General features: G+C 44.0%; 2 protein-coding genes across 3 annotated transcripts in view; one reads left to right on the forward strand and one right to left on the reverse strand.

The window, feature by feature from the left end:
- Positions 1–16,387, reverse strand: part of SYN1 (synapsin I) — a 71,192-nt gene that overhangs the window by 19,871 nt on the left and 34,934 nt on the right. The gene's annotated exons all lie outside the window — the stretch shown is intronic.
- Positions 5,712–11,658, forward strand: TIMP1 (TIMP metallopeptidase inhibitor 1). The gene is made up of 6 exons (XM_040442232.1): positions 5,712–5,805; positions 6,515–6,648; positions 9,500–9,579; positions 10,012–10,129; positions 10,385–10,506; positions 11,223–11,658. Exons 2-6 carry the CDS (start codon positions 6,540–6,542, stop codon positions 11,427–11,429), a joined length of 636 nt encoding a protein of 211 aa, XP_040298166.1. The 5' UTR covers positions 5,712–5,805; positions 6,515–6,539; the 3' UTR covers positions 11,430–11,658.

Here is a 16,387-nt window from a genome sequence, read left to right on the forward strand (position 1 = left end):
TGTGAGACCCTCTATCTGTCCAGGATGACCGGGTGGGCCAGCTCAGTCCACAAGTAAGACCTTCTATCTGTCCAGAATGACCGGTGGGCCAGCTCAGCCTGCAAGTGGAACCCTCTATCTGTACAGGATGACTGGGTGGTCTCATTTTAGAAGTCTGCGGTCACACCAGAAGACAAAAGATTGAGATCAGCCCAGACTTTGTGTTTATTTTCCTGCCCAGAACAATCAACAATGTGACGTCCATCTCTCGTCGTCCGCAGTCACTTCTCCTAATCCTCGCCCGGACTGAGGGGTGAGAGAGTTCAGTGTAAGCTGGCAAAGTGAGGAAATACAGGAAGGGAGGGGAGGTGAGTAGAGGGTGCGTGGTCCTGGCAGTGGCCCCCTCCTCCCCGTGCGTCTCTCCGTCTCCTGCGGTTTTACACTCTCTTTTGTGGTCACGGAAAGTGCAGTATATTCTGACAGGAGCATTCCACCACCGCTGGTACAGAAATCAAGTAACGCAACCCCCATCTTGAGATGAGTACAGAGAGCTTCAGTCTCAGGGCTGGCAGAACATTTAAAGGGGCATCTACTGTTCCCTGTTATCAGCCCTGTCAGACTGACTGTAGGTGAAAGGTCCCCCCTGTACTACAGACCATACGTACTGAAACACATACGGACTGACAGCAACGAAACCCATTAGCTAGCTGTCAGCCGATCCACTCTTCCCCCTGTACACATGCATTCTTGGTTTGGCATTCTTGGTTTTGGCGGGAGTCCTCTGGCAGGTGGCTTTCCTCCTTGGAAGCCAAATGGTCGAGCATGTTGAAATCCAACTCTCCGATGGTTCACTGCCATCAAGGGAGAGTCAGAAGGAGCAAAATCGACAGGCATGGCCACCTTAATAACACTGCTGCTGTGCCCCATTCGCCTGTTCGATGGTCACAATGCCACCACTGACCACAGACCTGCAGCTGGACTCAGCAAATTTCAATGGGATCTCCAAACGATCTGGACAGCCTCCAAGAATTCTGGATTCCCTTGGAAACAGTTAGCGGTTTAGCTGACGAACGTGACAACAGCTGAGATTTTTATGCACCTTTTGTCCGTTTCTTTTATGTGTATTTTATGTTTTTATCTTTTTTAAATATTTTTACTTATGTAGCAAAAATATATTTTAAAAACCGTCTTTCAATGTCTCTCTGAAACTTTCTTTTTGAATTTTGTATTTCTCCACTGTCTCCCTATGGGGGCTTTGTACAAGACAGAGCTGATCAGGGTCTGCCAAGACCTTGCAGCTCTGCTCTGCCCCCAAGATGCCAAGTGATCATGTAATCGCGGGGTCCAATAGAGGAAGCATTAGGGACAGGGTGGCTGTATGGGCCGCAGGTTGTGCCTCCCTGTGTTAGATGAATGTTGTCCAAACCCACCAATTTCAGTGGGGCTGGACAACCACCTAATAAGTATGGGGTTGTGCAGACTCTCCTCGGATGGCCAATGCTGGGGGAAAGAAGGACTGGGCTGTTGGATTTCAATATGCCCCCAATATACAGGAGATAATGGTATCTGGCAGCAGGTAACTGGCACCTCGATAGGTGAAATGAAAACACGTGATCCTCCTTGACTTTACATGTAGCTCCTGTCACTGACATTGCATGTCAAGCTCTTCCCAATTTCCTATGATGGGGGGTAGAAACTTCAAAGCCATCTTCCTGAGAAAACATGTATGGATTTCACTGTTGACGTAGCTTCCAACTTTCTTATCCCTGACTTTCACCTACATTCCTCAAACTTGACGTAATCCTTCAGATCATGGAGCTCCTCCGCTGTTCTTCTCGAGAGCTGCCGGTAATTAACTTCTTGAGCGATGCAGAATCAACAATGACGTGTGTGCTCAATGTCAGGCCACAGCCGGAAAGCTTCCACCTTATGTCAAAACATTCCTGTCCCCCAAAAGCGGTGGAAGATATGGCGGTTGTCTACAGTCACCTTGTTTTTTGTTTAGATTGGATTACAGGAGCCTGAGGGAACTGTGGTCAAGAAAGGACATGGTAGAACTGAGAAGGATCTGGACTTAAAACCCTCACGTCACCGCTTCCTGACCGGCTATTATAATTATATCATTACCTGGTGGTTTATTTTTAGCAGACGTGGTCTCGAGGGGATCGAGGATCATCATCCTGTGGTCTACAGACCTGGAGTTTTCTATGGAAAAATAAATTGCTTTTCCAGTCGTGGGGTTACAGTCACGGAAGTGACCATTAAAGATGAGTCCTTCGTCCCCGTCTGTTGTCACAAATCCTATTCAGCCCCCCCCCCCCCCTCAGGAGAAGTTGGGTGCCGATATGGCCACCAATCCAGGTCCTACAAGGGTTGTTTCCACCCAAATGAAAGGCAAACCCACCCAGTTATACTGTGCACCTCTGTAGGGAATCTGGACGGCAACTCTTTAAGCTGTCTAGGAGGCCATATTGGATGTCATCCAGCTTTCCCAGACAGCTGAATACAAGGACTTATGCTTTTGGTGCTGCTGAGCGGAGTCCCTGACTATGAAGCCATTGGTGTGGTGTTTTCAGGAAGGCACGTGACTGCCTTGAAGTCCAGACAGAGGACGCCTGTGAGAGATTTGGGTGAGTTCCAGCACAGAGGCGTTTATCAGCAATGTGCGGCAGAGAGGAACAGTACAGAAGAGACAGATAGTGAGGGGGGAAACCCCAGGGAATGACGAACGGCTCTGCATTACTGGCAAGAATGCGGCTGACGTCACCGCTGCCTTGTTGTGTACATTTCACTTTCTCCTTCCACCTATGACCTCAGCAAAAGAAAAAAAATCCACATTACTGTAAACTGGTTTTTACTGGTTTTACATGTCATAAGCCAGCTGGACAACAGGGTCTTTAGGACCCTTGTTGACGATAGCCCTAATTTCTATGGTGAATCATAAAGGTAAGTGGCCATACTAGTCATACTAATGTCAATCAGGATACGCCATCAATATCTGATCGGTCCGACACCCTGCACCGCTGCCAATCAGCTGTTCGGTGCTACCTCCGGCCGTTGTCTTGGGCTGCTTGCATTGAAGTGAATGCTGTAGTAACCAGTTCTGTCCAGTACTTCCAGCGCCTAAAGGGTATCGGACCTGAAAGAAGGCCCTAAGCTCATCCTGGTGCATGAATGCAAGGCCTGAATTACTGCAGGGTGGTGTCACCTCTGCTGGAAAATCCATCTCCTCAGATGTGGAGGGGTCAGCTCTGGACCTCAGCGTCTGCTTCCATGAATACCAGGCCGATAGTAGTAGGTTTAGTTGCTATAATGGTGGACCATCTGTACCCAAGATTAATCTGGCCATACACATTAGACTAAGATTACTCCAAGCAGGACGGTCCGACCATCAAATGTGCGCTAGATGTCCGGCCAATGTTTGTTCGGCAGATGTTGGGGCAGAAAAAGGTAGAAGTATCTCCCGCATAGGGGAGTCGACCACCAGCTACTGAAGATGCATGGCCAGCTTTAGTCCAGGACAACACGTTTCTTCAGAACAGTAGGCATCTTCACCAGGTCATGGCGATCTAATGACTGTGACCCAATTAAGAAAGCAGCCCGGTTCCGAAACGCGTTTTCATGGTGAAATGCTTGCGGACCACTTCCCGGCTTTACTATTTGATTCCACTTGAGACCTGGACGTATCTACCATCACTTTGGCCACTGCAAACGAAGCTCTGGTCAGGAGATGTCTTGAACATGTTGAGGCCCCATGTTATACTGCTGGCACCTCCTCTGGAGAGCACCAGTCTGTGGGACATGGCTTCCTACTACATCTTCAGTCATTGGAAGTTACTCCATCCTGGTTCTGGTCTTTGGGTTGCCCTCTAGAACCACAATCCAGACCCCAAAACGCCAGCACCATGGCTATAGGACCACTGAGACAATGAAGACACAGTCTCCTTATGAGCAGTCTTCCTACATCCTCATGCACATTGCTTTGGGCCAGGTTTATGGTTGTGGCTTCATCTCCTCTGAGCCGTGTTTACACATTCTCCGACTCTGACAAGGTTGGAAACCGGTCGTCGTTTTTCTGCAGTTGGAGGGAAGCCTGGGGGCTCGCAGTGACAGATGTCGTACATTAGGACCATAAGGCTTTCACACAATAGGGGATTTGCAGTGCAGATATTGCATCGTAATGGCTTCGGATCGCCGTCTAAAAATAAAACCCCCAGAGGAGAACCTGAGGATCTGAACTACTGAAATGTGCTAACGAGGACCAGACCTTCACGAATGGATGCAGGGTACTGAGCGGGTGTCCCTCATGGCTTTGTTAGTGGAGCAAGGAACCTTTGAAGTATGTGAAGGCAGAGGTGTAACGTGAAGCTCCTGGGGTCTAATGCAAAGTCTGTAACACTGCCGCCACCTTCCATGCGCCATTGATAATACTGGTGAACCACAGGAACCGAGCCCCGGGTGTGACAGCACCTACTAAATGGAGAAGGCTAATATGACTCCTGGACCATAGTTTCTTTCCTACTAATTTGCTTTGTCTTCTGGTGACCACATATGTATGGTTTCTCCAGGATGTCCCATCTTCCACTGGATCTTCAGGCATCTCAATGTCATCTTCATGGCGCTTCTGGTTGCTGTTCTCCCTCTACTACTGTGCTTCTGCAGCGTGCATGTCAGTCCTTCACCTAGGTGCTGCTGAATCTGACAAATCCATCAGAGCTCGGCTCCTGTTTCTGATGGCTCTCTCTGGTCTCCCTTCTCTCAGTGTTACCGGCAGGGAAGGGGAGGAGGCTGTACACAGAAGATCAGAGTGTGGAGAGGGGAGAAAAGCATATAAAGAGGGCAGATCACATAGGCTGAGGATAGAGCAATGCACACACTAGGCAGGAGGAAGGCAGCAGCATCCTGGGCACACACGTCCGGCATGAACAAATGAAGACTGCAGCCCGAAACATGTGTCAAATGGGGAGTCAACCTGGCTACTTGTCTATGTATCCAGCAGACTTCTATGGGATACCCATACAATTAATATCATGTTCTGGTGGGTCTATGGTGACGGTCACCAGGGCAAACATGGATGTATTTGTCCTACTTTCATGGACTAAGAAGGTGGTACCACCACAAATCTTACTTCCATGGCCTACTTCTGGATTTATGTGGTCAAGGATCTCCACTGCCATCCTTAAAAGTCCATGCCAACCCAAAGTGGGAAGGCCTCAACAAGGACCTCCATCTTTGCTTGCACTGTACATGTATGAACCGTTTGGGACGCACAGGAGGTTTTCACTGCCGATCCCACCCAGAACCCTTTAGACCAGGCATGCTCAACCTGCGGCCCTACAGCTGTTGTAAAACTACAACTCCCACAATGCTCTGCTGTAGGCTGATTGCTGTAGGCTGTTCGGGCATGCTGGGAGTTGTAGTTTTGCAACAGCTGGAGGGCCGCAGGTTGAGCATGCCTGCTTTAGACGTTCCATGTCCTGGCTAACTGTGCAAACTTATAGATTGCCCAACATGCACGCCATCCCCGCTACAACCTGATGGAATAAAGCCTACAGTAGGTTGTCAGTCCGGTAACCCTACCCCCGGAGTGCCCTGGCCGGGGTCACTCTGCATGACATGAATAATTTCCCAAGCTCTCCCGTATGATCTCTTCCTGTTTTGAAATTTCTGACTAATAGGCAAGGCGTCTGGAGCTGGGCTCTTGGCCAATCACATCACGGGTGGGAGGGAGGGGTTGGGGGGACGGGGACGCTTTAAATTCCAGACGTGGAATGGGGAGAGATGCAGAGCTGAGCTTCAGACCCGCTGACAACTCTTGAGATCCAGGTAAGCAGCCGCTCGCCTCTCGGCACCTCTGCCACTACCCGACTCTCTCTTTGCATGGCTTAACCCCTTCCAATCAGGGACCGTTAACCCTTTATCTGCCGCCGACCCTCACAACTTCCAATTGGGGGCTGCAAAATTTCACTTCACCCCTTGTTTCCCAAAACCTTGCACAGTCACTTAACCAATTATCAGCCAGGATCCTCCATGGCACTCGATCTCTGCTGCAACCCTGCACCACCGCAGGTAGCCCAGGGCTTCACACAGCGCAGGGGCCCGGTGACTCTAGAGGTTTCTCAATGGCTTCTAACTTTTTGGCTCAACTTTTTTTTAATGCCTTTGAATCCTAGACACAAACCCATTATCTGCCACCCCCCACTTTCCACTGGAGATCTGCACCTTTTTTTATGCCAAAAACCCAACGCAACCACTACACCCATCATCCCTGCGTAGCTAAACTCATCATCAATGCATCCCATCTCGTACCAGTAATGCACACTTTCACTCCCAGCGCCCGAAATAACACTGTTTACACTCCACCGTGTCAAGGCGTCAACCCATTTCCTGCCCAAACCACACGGACTGTCATTCGATGTGCAAGATCCTCAGCACATTTCAAGTCCTTTCCTGCCTGATGGCACGCACCCTCCCCCCCCCCCACATGTATGCCATCCTAGGGACCCCTGTGTAACATCCGCCTTTGTTTTTACAGACTGGACCAGTACCCGGCTTCCACAATGTTCTCCCTGGTGGTGCTGATGATTTTGGGGTCCCTGAGCAAAGAAGCCTGGTCGTGTGTATGCGGCCCCCGTCACCCCCAGACCGTCTACTGTGACTCACCAATCGGTAAGGCCACGTGATATTTCGCACAAAGGGTCTCTCATAAGGAGAAATATCCTGTGTGCCAAAGCACTGGGTGCAGGCGGAGGGGGAACAGTAGCGCTCATTCACACCTCTCGGAGAAGTTAGCGAGATAGTGAGACCACATCACAGCGCCTTGCTACCGCCTGGAGTCTGCAGAGTGTGCCCAAAGAGGGGGTGTGCCACCCTGACCACCCACCGCAGACTACACAGCACACACATTCAGTGGCTCTATACGGCTGATCCACAACCAATGAGGACTGAATATGCAGTCTGGAAACAGTCAGCAAGATTATAGTCAGATAAGTCACTAACAGCTCAGCACCTAAAAGGCCGGGGGCACTTACTGTATCCTACCTTAGATTCCTGTAAAGAGCCTGGTGCAAAGATCTCTCAAGACAGAGTTATGAGTGCAGCTCTGAAGTATAATACAGGATGTAACTCAGGATCAGTACAGGATAAGTAATGTATGTACACAGTGACTGCACCAGCAGAATAGTGAGTGCAGCTCTGGAGTATAATACAGGATGTAACTCAGGGTCAGTACAGGATAAGTAATGTATGTACACAGTGACTGCACCAGCAGAATAGTGAGTGCAGCTCTGGAGTATAATACAGGAGGCAACTCAGGATCAGTACGGGATAAGTAATGTATGTACACAGTGACTGCACCAGCAGAATAGTGAGTACAGCTCTGGAGTATAATACAGGATGTAACTCAGGATCAGTACAGGATAAGTAATGTATGTGCACAGTGACTGCACCAGCAGAATAGTGAGTGCAGCTCTGGAGTATAATACAGAATGTAACTCAGGGTCAGTACAGGATAAGTAATGTATGTACACAGTGACTGCACCAGCGGAATAGTGAGTGCAGCTCTGGAGTATAATACAGGATGTAACTCAGGATCAGTACAGAATAAGTAATGTATGTACACAGTGACTGCACCAGCAGAATAGTGAGTGCAGCTCTGGAGTATAATACAGGATGTAACTCAGGATCAGTACAGGATAAGTAATGTATGTACACAGTGACTGCACCAGCAGAATAGTGAGTGCAGCTCTGGAGTATAATACAGGATGTAACTCAGGATCAGTACAGGATAAGTAATGTATGTACACAGTGACTGCACCAGCAGAATAGTGAGTACAGCTCTGGAGTATAATACATTATGTAACTCAGGATCAGTACAGGATAAGTAATGTATGTACACAGTGACTGCACCAGCAGAATAGTGAGTGCAGCTCTGGAGTATAATACAGGATGTAACTCAGGATCAGTACAGGATAAGTAATGTATGTACGCAGTGACTGCACCAGCAGAATAGTGAGTGCAGCTCTGGAGTATAATACAGGATGTAACTGAGGATCAGTACAGGATAAGTAATGTATGTACACAGTGACTGCACCAGCAGAATAGTGAGTGCAGCTCTGGAGTATAACACAGGATGTAACTCAGGATCAGTACAGGATGAGTAATGTAATGTATGTATACAGTGACTGCACCAGCAGAATAGTGAGTACAGCTCTGGAGTATAACACAGGATGTAACTCAGGATCAGTACAGGATAAGTAATGTATATACACAGTGACTCCACCAGCAGAATAGTGAGTGCAGCTCTGGAGTATAATACAGGATGTAACTCAGGGTCAGTACAGGATAAGTAATGTATGTACACAGTGACTGCACCAGCAGAATAGTGAGTGCAGCTCTGGAGTATAATACAGGATGTAACTCAGGATCAGTACAGAATAAGTAATGTATGTACACAGTGACTGCACCAGCAGAATAGTGAGTGCAGCTCTGGAGTATAATACAGGATGTAACTCAGGATCAGTACAGGATAAGTAATGTAATGTATGTACACAGTGACTGCACCAGCAGAATAGTGAGTACAACTCTGGAGTATAATACATTATGTAACTCAGGATCAGTACAGGATAAGTAATGTATGTACACAGTGACTGCACCAGCAGAATAGTGAGTGCAGCTCTGGAGTATAATACAGGATGTAACTCAGGATCAGTACAGGATAAGTAATGTATGTACGCAGTGACTGCACCAGCAGAATAGTGAGTGCAGCTCTGGAGTATAATACAGGATGTAACTGAGGATCAGTACAGGATAAGTAATGTAATGTATGTGCACAGTGACTCCACCAGCAGAATAGTGAGTGCAGCTCTGGAGTATAATACAGGATGTAACTCAGGATCAGTACAGGATAAGTAATGTATGTACACAGTGACTCGACTAGCAGAATAGTGAGTGGAGCTCTGGAGTATAATATAGGAAGGGTAATGCATGACCACCTTAGGCTACACCTTGGCGTTTCTGGTAGTCTGTACTCCGTGAATAGACAGGCAGTGAGGAATCTGCAGAGGACATTCCAGTACGGAGTCCATAGGAGAGATGGATCTATGATTTCGGACATCTCCTGATATTCTATTAATTATTCATGCACTGGGAACCCGGACAGAACAGGAGATGTCACCGAGTGACACCCGACTTCTGCAGATTGCTCCTGTAAGGGCACGGCTACTGTGCGCCCACACCTGAGAGCACACCCTCCCGTAGACGGGCGCACGTGCCACAGCTCTGATGAGTGGGTGTATGATGTGCTTACTGGGTGATACCTGTAATTGGGCAGGTGACCTCGGGTTTCAGATGTGTGTCACATGGGCTCGGTACCGATCTGCCACTGACACCTGGGGCCGCACGCCAGTGATCTGCTATGAAACCGCCGCTCCCAGCTCTCCCTGCTGGCCTGTGGTACATGCTGGGGGTTGTAGTTCCGAAGCAGGTGGCATTGTCTAATTCAGTGTTTGTTTCTCTGCAGTGTTTCGGGCAAAGTTCGTCGGGCAGAAAGACAGCGTGGTGCGGGAGCACTGGAGGGAGTTCGAGGTGAAAGCCACCAAGGTAGGACCCTCTCCCGAGTGCCAGGCCGCTCTGTGCCCTCCAGCTGCAGCCGAAATATCTTTCTCTCTTGCTCTGTCTGCGGTCTGACCACACAGTGCAGGCGCAGGATCAGAACTCGGCATGCTGGGTAATCCCTGCCCGCAGACCTCTCCACTCTCTGCTCAATTAACCAGCGAGGTGCTGCACTACAATACAATTCCTGCAAGGTCCAGGCAGCCGAACATGGCGCCATACCCATGCAACACGAGGCATTCTGCATTACAGACTGCACAGTCTTAAAGGCACAGGCACACATTTTGGCTTTTCGTTCACCATGCTGTGTTATACCATAGCGACACCCAACCAGAAATGTGCCAGCGGTATTTAAAGGGCCGGTAATCTGACAGCGCCATGTGACGACATATCATGTATGTCTTCATCCTTTATCAACAGATTTTCAAGGCTCCTAAAGAATTCGACGACATCCAGTTCTTGTACAGCCCCAAGTCGGACGGCCTGTGCGGCTACGAGCACCCCTCCACCAACAAGAGCGAGGAGTTCCTGGTCGCCGGTCAGTATGATCGACATGTTGCCCCCTACTGCCCACTGCTGATCCTCCTTCTATACTAACCACCAATATGTACACCAACTCCTATCATCCCTCTATGGTAACCACCAGTACACCCATCATCTCTCTGTAGTCCCAATCAGACTCCATAGCTACCATCCCCATCATCCATCTATCTATCCTCCACTGTCGTCCACCATGCTGCGCCCTGCTGCCTTTTCCTCAAGGGTAACCTTCCTCTTCTTCCTCTCCACACAGCGACCATCGTAGATGGCAAGGCGTACATCACCAGCTGCAGCTTCGTGGTGCCATGGGCCACCCTGACCATGGGCCAGAAGAGGGGATTCCTGCAGGTGTATGCCAAGCACTGCGACTGCAAGGTAAGATCACCCCTCCCGGAGGCGCCACCTTTTCAACTGACTTTCCCCCATACTTTATACTGCAGTTTTGTTACATTTTGGGCACACTGAGGATAGCTTGGCTGCCTTGTCTTACCGGAGTCAGAGGTGGCCTGATTAGGGTACAGCTATGATCAGCGGCTGCAGCTTGACTGCATTGTCTGCTAGGCTGCTGTTGATTCAGCCCCCATACTTTACACTGCAGCTATAACCCATCAGGGTACAGCTATGATCAGAGGCTGCAGTATGCATAGTCTATCAGAGTCTGAAATTCACTTCCTGTCCCAACAGAGCCTCTGGCTACTGCTTAATTTGCCCCCCATACTTTACACTGCAGCTATACCTCATCAGGTTACAGCTATGATCAGTGGCTCCAGCTCGACTGCATTGTCTACCGGAGTCTGAAATTCACTTCCTGTCCCAACAGAGCCTCAGGCTGCTGCTCTACCTTCCCCCATACTTTACACTGCAGGTATACTCCACAATTATAATCAGTGGCTCTGGCTGAACTACATTGCCTATTGCCGTCTGAGGTTGTCCAATATCCACTCCCTGCCTTGTCAAACCAGGCTGCTCCTCTGCCCACATGCTTTACACTGCAGCTCTGTTTTCTTAGACTGGCTGCCACGTGTAAGCACAAGCCCCCCACTAGATGCATTCCATTTTATGGTCCTAAATGAGACTCTGTTCCCCTGCAGATTAAGCAGTGCTTCGGCCTGCCGTGCCAGGTGGACAACGACCTCCAGTGTCTCTGGACCGACCCCTTGATGAGGAAGAAGTCTCTGTACGCCAGTCATCAGGCCGCGACCTGGGCCTGTGTGAACAAGGGCGAAGGTCTGTGCATCTGGAACAGCTTGAAGTCTCGCACGTACGACACAACCACCAGCAGCAACACCGCGGCCTGAGAACGACTGCGTCACCGGGGCGCCGACCACCACTCCTGGCCCCCACCAAGTCACATGACATCCCTGTAGCTCACCGGACCCAACCAGGGCGCTAAACCGCACAGAGCGACCGAGGAGCAGAACCTCTGCTGTTAGTGAGCGCCACCCTGTGCACCAAGTGCTACCGTCACCGGATCTCACTGCTTTATATGTATTATACTGTTTAATAAATGTTTATAGGATTTTTGTACGAACGTCTGGAATTATTTCACCAAATACCCAAAATATTGCGTCCACCTGTACATAGGGCAGTATTATAGTAGTTATATTCTTGTACATAGGAGGCAGTATTATAGTAGTTATATTCTTGTACATAGGAGCAGTATTATAGTAGTTATATTCTTGTACATAGGAGCAGTATTATAGTAGTTATATTCTTGTACATAGGAGCAGTATTATAGTAGTTATATTCTTGTACATAGGAGCAGTATTATAGTAGTTATATTCTTGTACATAGGAGCAGTATTATAGTAGTTATATTCTTGTACATAGGGGCAGTATTATAGTAGTTATATTCTTGTACATAGGAGCAGTATTATAGTAGTTATATTCTTGTACATAGGAGGCAGTATTATAGTAGTTATATTCTTGTACATAGGAGCAGTATTATAGTAGTTATATTCTTGTACATAGGAGCAGTATTATAGTAGTTATATTCTTGTACATAGGGCAGTATTATAGTAGTTATATTCTTGCACATAGGAGCAGTATTATAGTAGTTATATTCTTGTACATAGGAGCAGTATTATAGTAGTTATATTCTTGTACATAGGAGCAGTATTATAGTAGTTATATTCTTGTACATAGGAGCAGTATTATAGTAGTTATATTCTTGTACATAGGAGGCAGTATTATAGTAGTTATATTCTTGTACATAGGGGCAGTATTATAGTAGTTATATTCTTGTACATAGGAGGCAGTATTATAGTAGTTATATTCTTGTACATGGGAGCAGTATTATAGTAGTTATATTCTTGTACATAGGGGCAGTATTATAGTAGTTATATTCTTGTACATAGGAGCAGTATTATAGTAGTTATATTCTTGTACATAGGAGGCAGTATTATAGTAGTTATATTCTTGTACATAGGAGGCAGTATTATTGTAGTTATATTCTTGTACATAGGAGGCAGTATTATAGTAGTTATATTCTTGTACATAGGAGGCAGTATTATAGTAGTTATATTCTTGTACATAGGAGCAGTATTATAGTAGTTATATTCCTGTACATAGGAGCAGTATTATAGTAGTTATATTCTTGTACATGGGAGCAGTATTATAGTAGTTATATTCTTGTACATAGGGGCAGTATTATAGTAGTTATATTCTTGTACATAGGAGCAGTATTATAGTAGTTATATTCTTGTACATAGGAGGCAGTATTATAGTAGTTATATTCTTGTACATAGGAGCAGTATTATAGTAGTTATATTCTTGTACATAGGAGGCAGTATTATAGTAGTTATATTCTTGTACATGGGAGCAGTATTATAGTAGTTATATTCTTGTACATAGGGGCAGTATTATAGTAGTTATATTCTTGTACATAGGAGGCAGTATTATAGTAGTTATATTCTTGTACATAGGAGGCAGTATTATAGTAGTTATATTCTTGTACATAGGAGCAGTATTATAGTAGTTATATTCTTGTACATAGGAGCAGTATTATACTAGTTATATTCTTGTACATAGGAGCAGTATTATAGTAGTTATATTCTTGTACATAGGAGGCAGTATTATAGTAGTTATATTCTTGTACATAGGAGCAGTATTATAGTAGTTATATTCTTGTACATAGGAGGCAGTATTATAGTAGTTATATTCTTGTACATAGGAGGCAGTATTATAGTAGTTATATTCTTGTACATAGGAGCAGTATTATAGTAGTTATATTCTTGTACATAGGAGCAGTATTATACTAGTTATATTCTTGTACATAGGAGCAGTATTATAGTAGTTATATTCTTGTACATAGGAGCAGTATTATAGTAGTTATATTCTTGTACATAGGAGCAGTATTATAGTAGTTATATTCTTGTACATAGGAGCAGTATTATACTAGTTATATTCTTGTACATAGGAGCAGTATTATAGTAGTTATATTCTTGTACATAGGAGCAGTATTATAGTAGTTATATTCTTGTACATAGGAGCAGTATTATAGCAGTTATATTCTTGTATATAGGAGGCAGTATTATAGTAGTTATATTCTTGTACATAGGAGGCAGTATTATAATAGTTATATTCTTGTACATAGGAGCAGTATTATAGTAGTTATATTCTTGTACATAGGAGCAGTATTATAGTAGTTATATTCTTGTACATAGGAGCAGTATTATAGTAGTTATATTCCCGTACATAGGAGCAGTATTATAGTAGTTATATTCTTGTACATAGGGGCAGTATTATAGTAGTTATATTCTTGTACATAGGAGCAGTATTATAGTAGTTATATTCTTGTACATAGGAGGCAGTATTATAGTAGTTATATTCTTGTACATAGGAGGCAGTATTATAGTAGTTATATTCTTGTACATAGGAGGCAGTATTATAGTAGTTATATTCTTGTACATAGGAGGCAGTATTATAGTAGTTATATTCTTGTACATAGGAGCAGTATTATAGTAGTTATATTCCTGTACATAGGAGCAGTATTATAGTAGTTATATTCTTGTACATGGGAGCAGTATTATAGTAGTTATATTCTTGTACATAGGGGCAGTATTATAGTAGTTATATTCTTGTACATAGGAGCAGTATTATAGTAGTTATATTCTTGTACATAGGAGGCAGTATTATAGTAGTTATATTCTTGTACATAGGAGCAGTATTATAGTAGTTATATTCTTGTACATAGGAGGCAGTATTATAGTAGTTATATTCTTGTACATGGGAGCAGTATTATAGTAGTTATATTCTTGTACATAGGGGCAGTATTATAGTAGTTATATTCTTGTACATAGGAGCAGTATTATAGTAGTTATATTCTTGTACATAGGAGGCAGTATTATAGTAGTTATATTCTTGTACATAGGAGGCAGTATTATAGTAGTTATATTCTTGTACATAGGAGGCAGTATTATAGTAGTTATATTCTTGTACATAGGAGCAGTATTATAGTAGTTATATTCTTGTACATAGGAGGCAGTATTATAGTAGTTATATTCTTGTACATAGGAGCAGTATTATAGTAGTTATATTCTTGTACATAGGGGCAGTATTATAGTAGTTATATTCTTGTACATAGGAGCAGTATTATAGTAGTTATATTCTTGTACATAGGAGGCAGTATTATAGTAGTTATATTCTTGTACATAGGGCAGTATTATAGTAGATATATTCTTGTACATAGGAGCAGTATTATAGTAGTTATATTCTTGTACATAGGAGCAGTATTATAGTAGTTATATTCTTGTACATAGGAGCAGTATTATAGTAGTTATATTCTTGTACATAGGGCAGTATTATAGTAGTTATATTCTTGTACATAGGAGCAGTATTATAGTAGTTATATTCTTGTACATAGGGCAGTATTATAGTAGTTATATTCTTGTACATAGGAGCAGTATTATAGTAGTTATATTCTTGTACATAGGAGCAGTATTATAGTAGTTATATTCTTGTACATAGGAGCAGTATTATAGTAGTTATATTCTTGTACATAGGAGCAGTATTATAGTAGTTATATTCTTGTACATAGGAGCAGTATTATAGTAGTTATATTCCTGTACATAGGAGCAGTATTATAGTAGTTATATTCTTGTACATAGGAGGCAGTATTATAATAGTTATATTCTTGTACATAGGAGCAGTATTATAGTAGTTATATTCTTGTACATAGGAGGCAGTATTATAGTAGTTATATTCTTGTACATAGGAGCAGTATTATAGTAGTTATATTCCCGTACATAGGAGCAGTATTATAGTAGTTATATTCTTGTACATAGGAGCAGTATTATACTAGTTATATTCTTGTACATAGGAGCAGTATTATAGTAGTTATATTCTTGTACATAGGAGCAGTATTATAGTAGTTATATTCTTGTACATAGGAGCAGTATTATAGTAGTTATATTCCTGTACATAGGAGCAGTATTATAGTAGGTATATTCTTGTACATAGGAGCAGTATTATAGTAGTTATATTCTTGTACATAGGAGCAGTATTATAGTAGTTATATTCTTGTACATAGGAGGCAGTATTATAGTAGTTATATTCTTGTACATAGGAGCAGTATTATAGCAGTTATATTCTTGTATATAGGAGGCAGTATTATAGTAGTTATATTCTTGTACATAGGAGGCAGTATTATAATAGTTATATTCTTGTACATAGGAGCAGTATTATAGTAGTTATATTCTTGTACATAGGAGGCAGTATTATAGTAGTTATATTCGTGTACATAGGAGGCAGTATTATAGTAGTTATATTCTTGTACATAGGAGCAGTATTATAGTAGTTATATTCTTGTACATAGGAGCAGTATTATAGTAGTTATATTCTTGTACATAGGAGGCAGTATTATAGTAGTTATATTCTTGTACATAGGAGCAGTATTATAGTAGTTATATTCTTGTACATAAGAGCAGTATTATAGTAGTTATATTCTTAACCAAATGTATTTTTATTCAAAGTAAGTAAGGCATATCAATCGATCACAAACCATCGTAGCATCACTGGTAAGGCAAAGTCACAAATCGGTCATGGAAGTGACCACAAATGCATGTCAGTGCAACACATGTTGTACAAAATGATACATCAAATGTGACAGACAATAAAAATCAAATATAACACAAATAAGAGGAAAAGAGAGGGAAAGGAAGGGAAAGGAAAGGGGAGGGGGGGGGGGGGGTAGGGGAGTTTTCCCCAACTCCGTCAGGGGAACTTTCTATATGTCTTCCAGGGCGACCAGATTTTCA

Source organism: Bufo bufo, chromosome 8 (assembly GCF_905171765.1).
Source record: "Bufo bufo chromosome 8, aBufBuf1.1, whole genome shotgun sequence".
Classification (NCBI taxonomy): domain Eukaryota; kingdom Metazoa; phylum Chordata; class Amphibia; order Anura; family Bufonidae; genus Bufo; species Bufo bufo.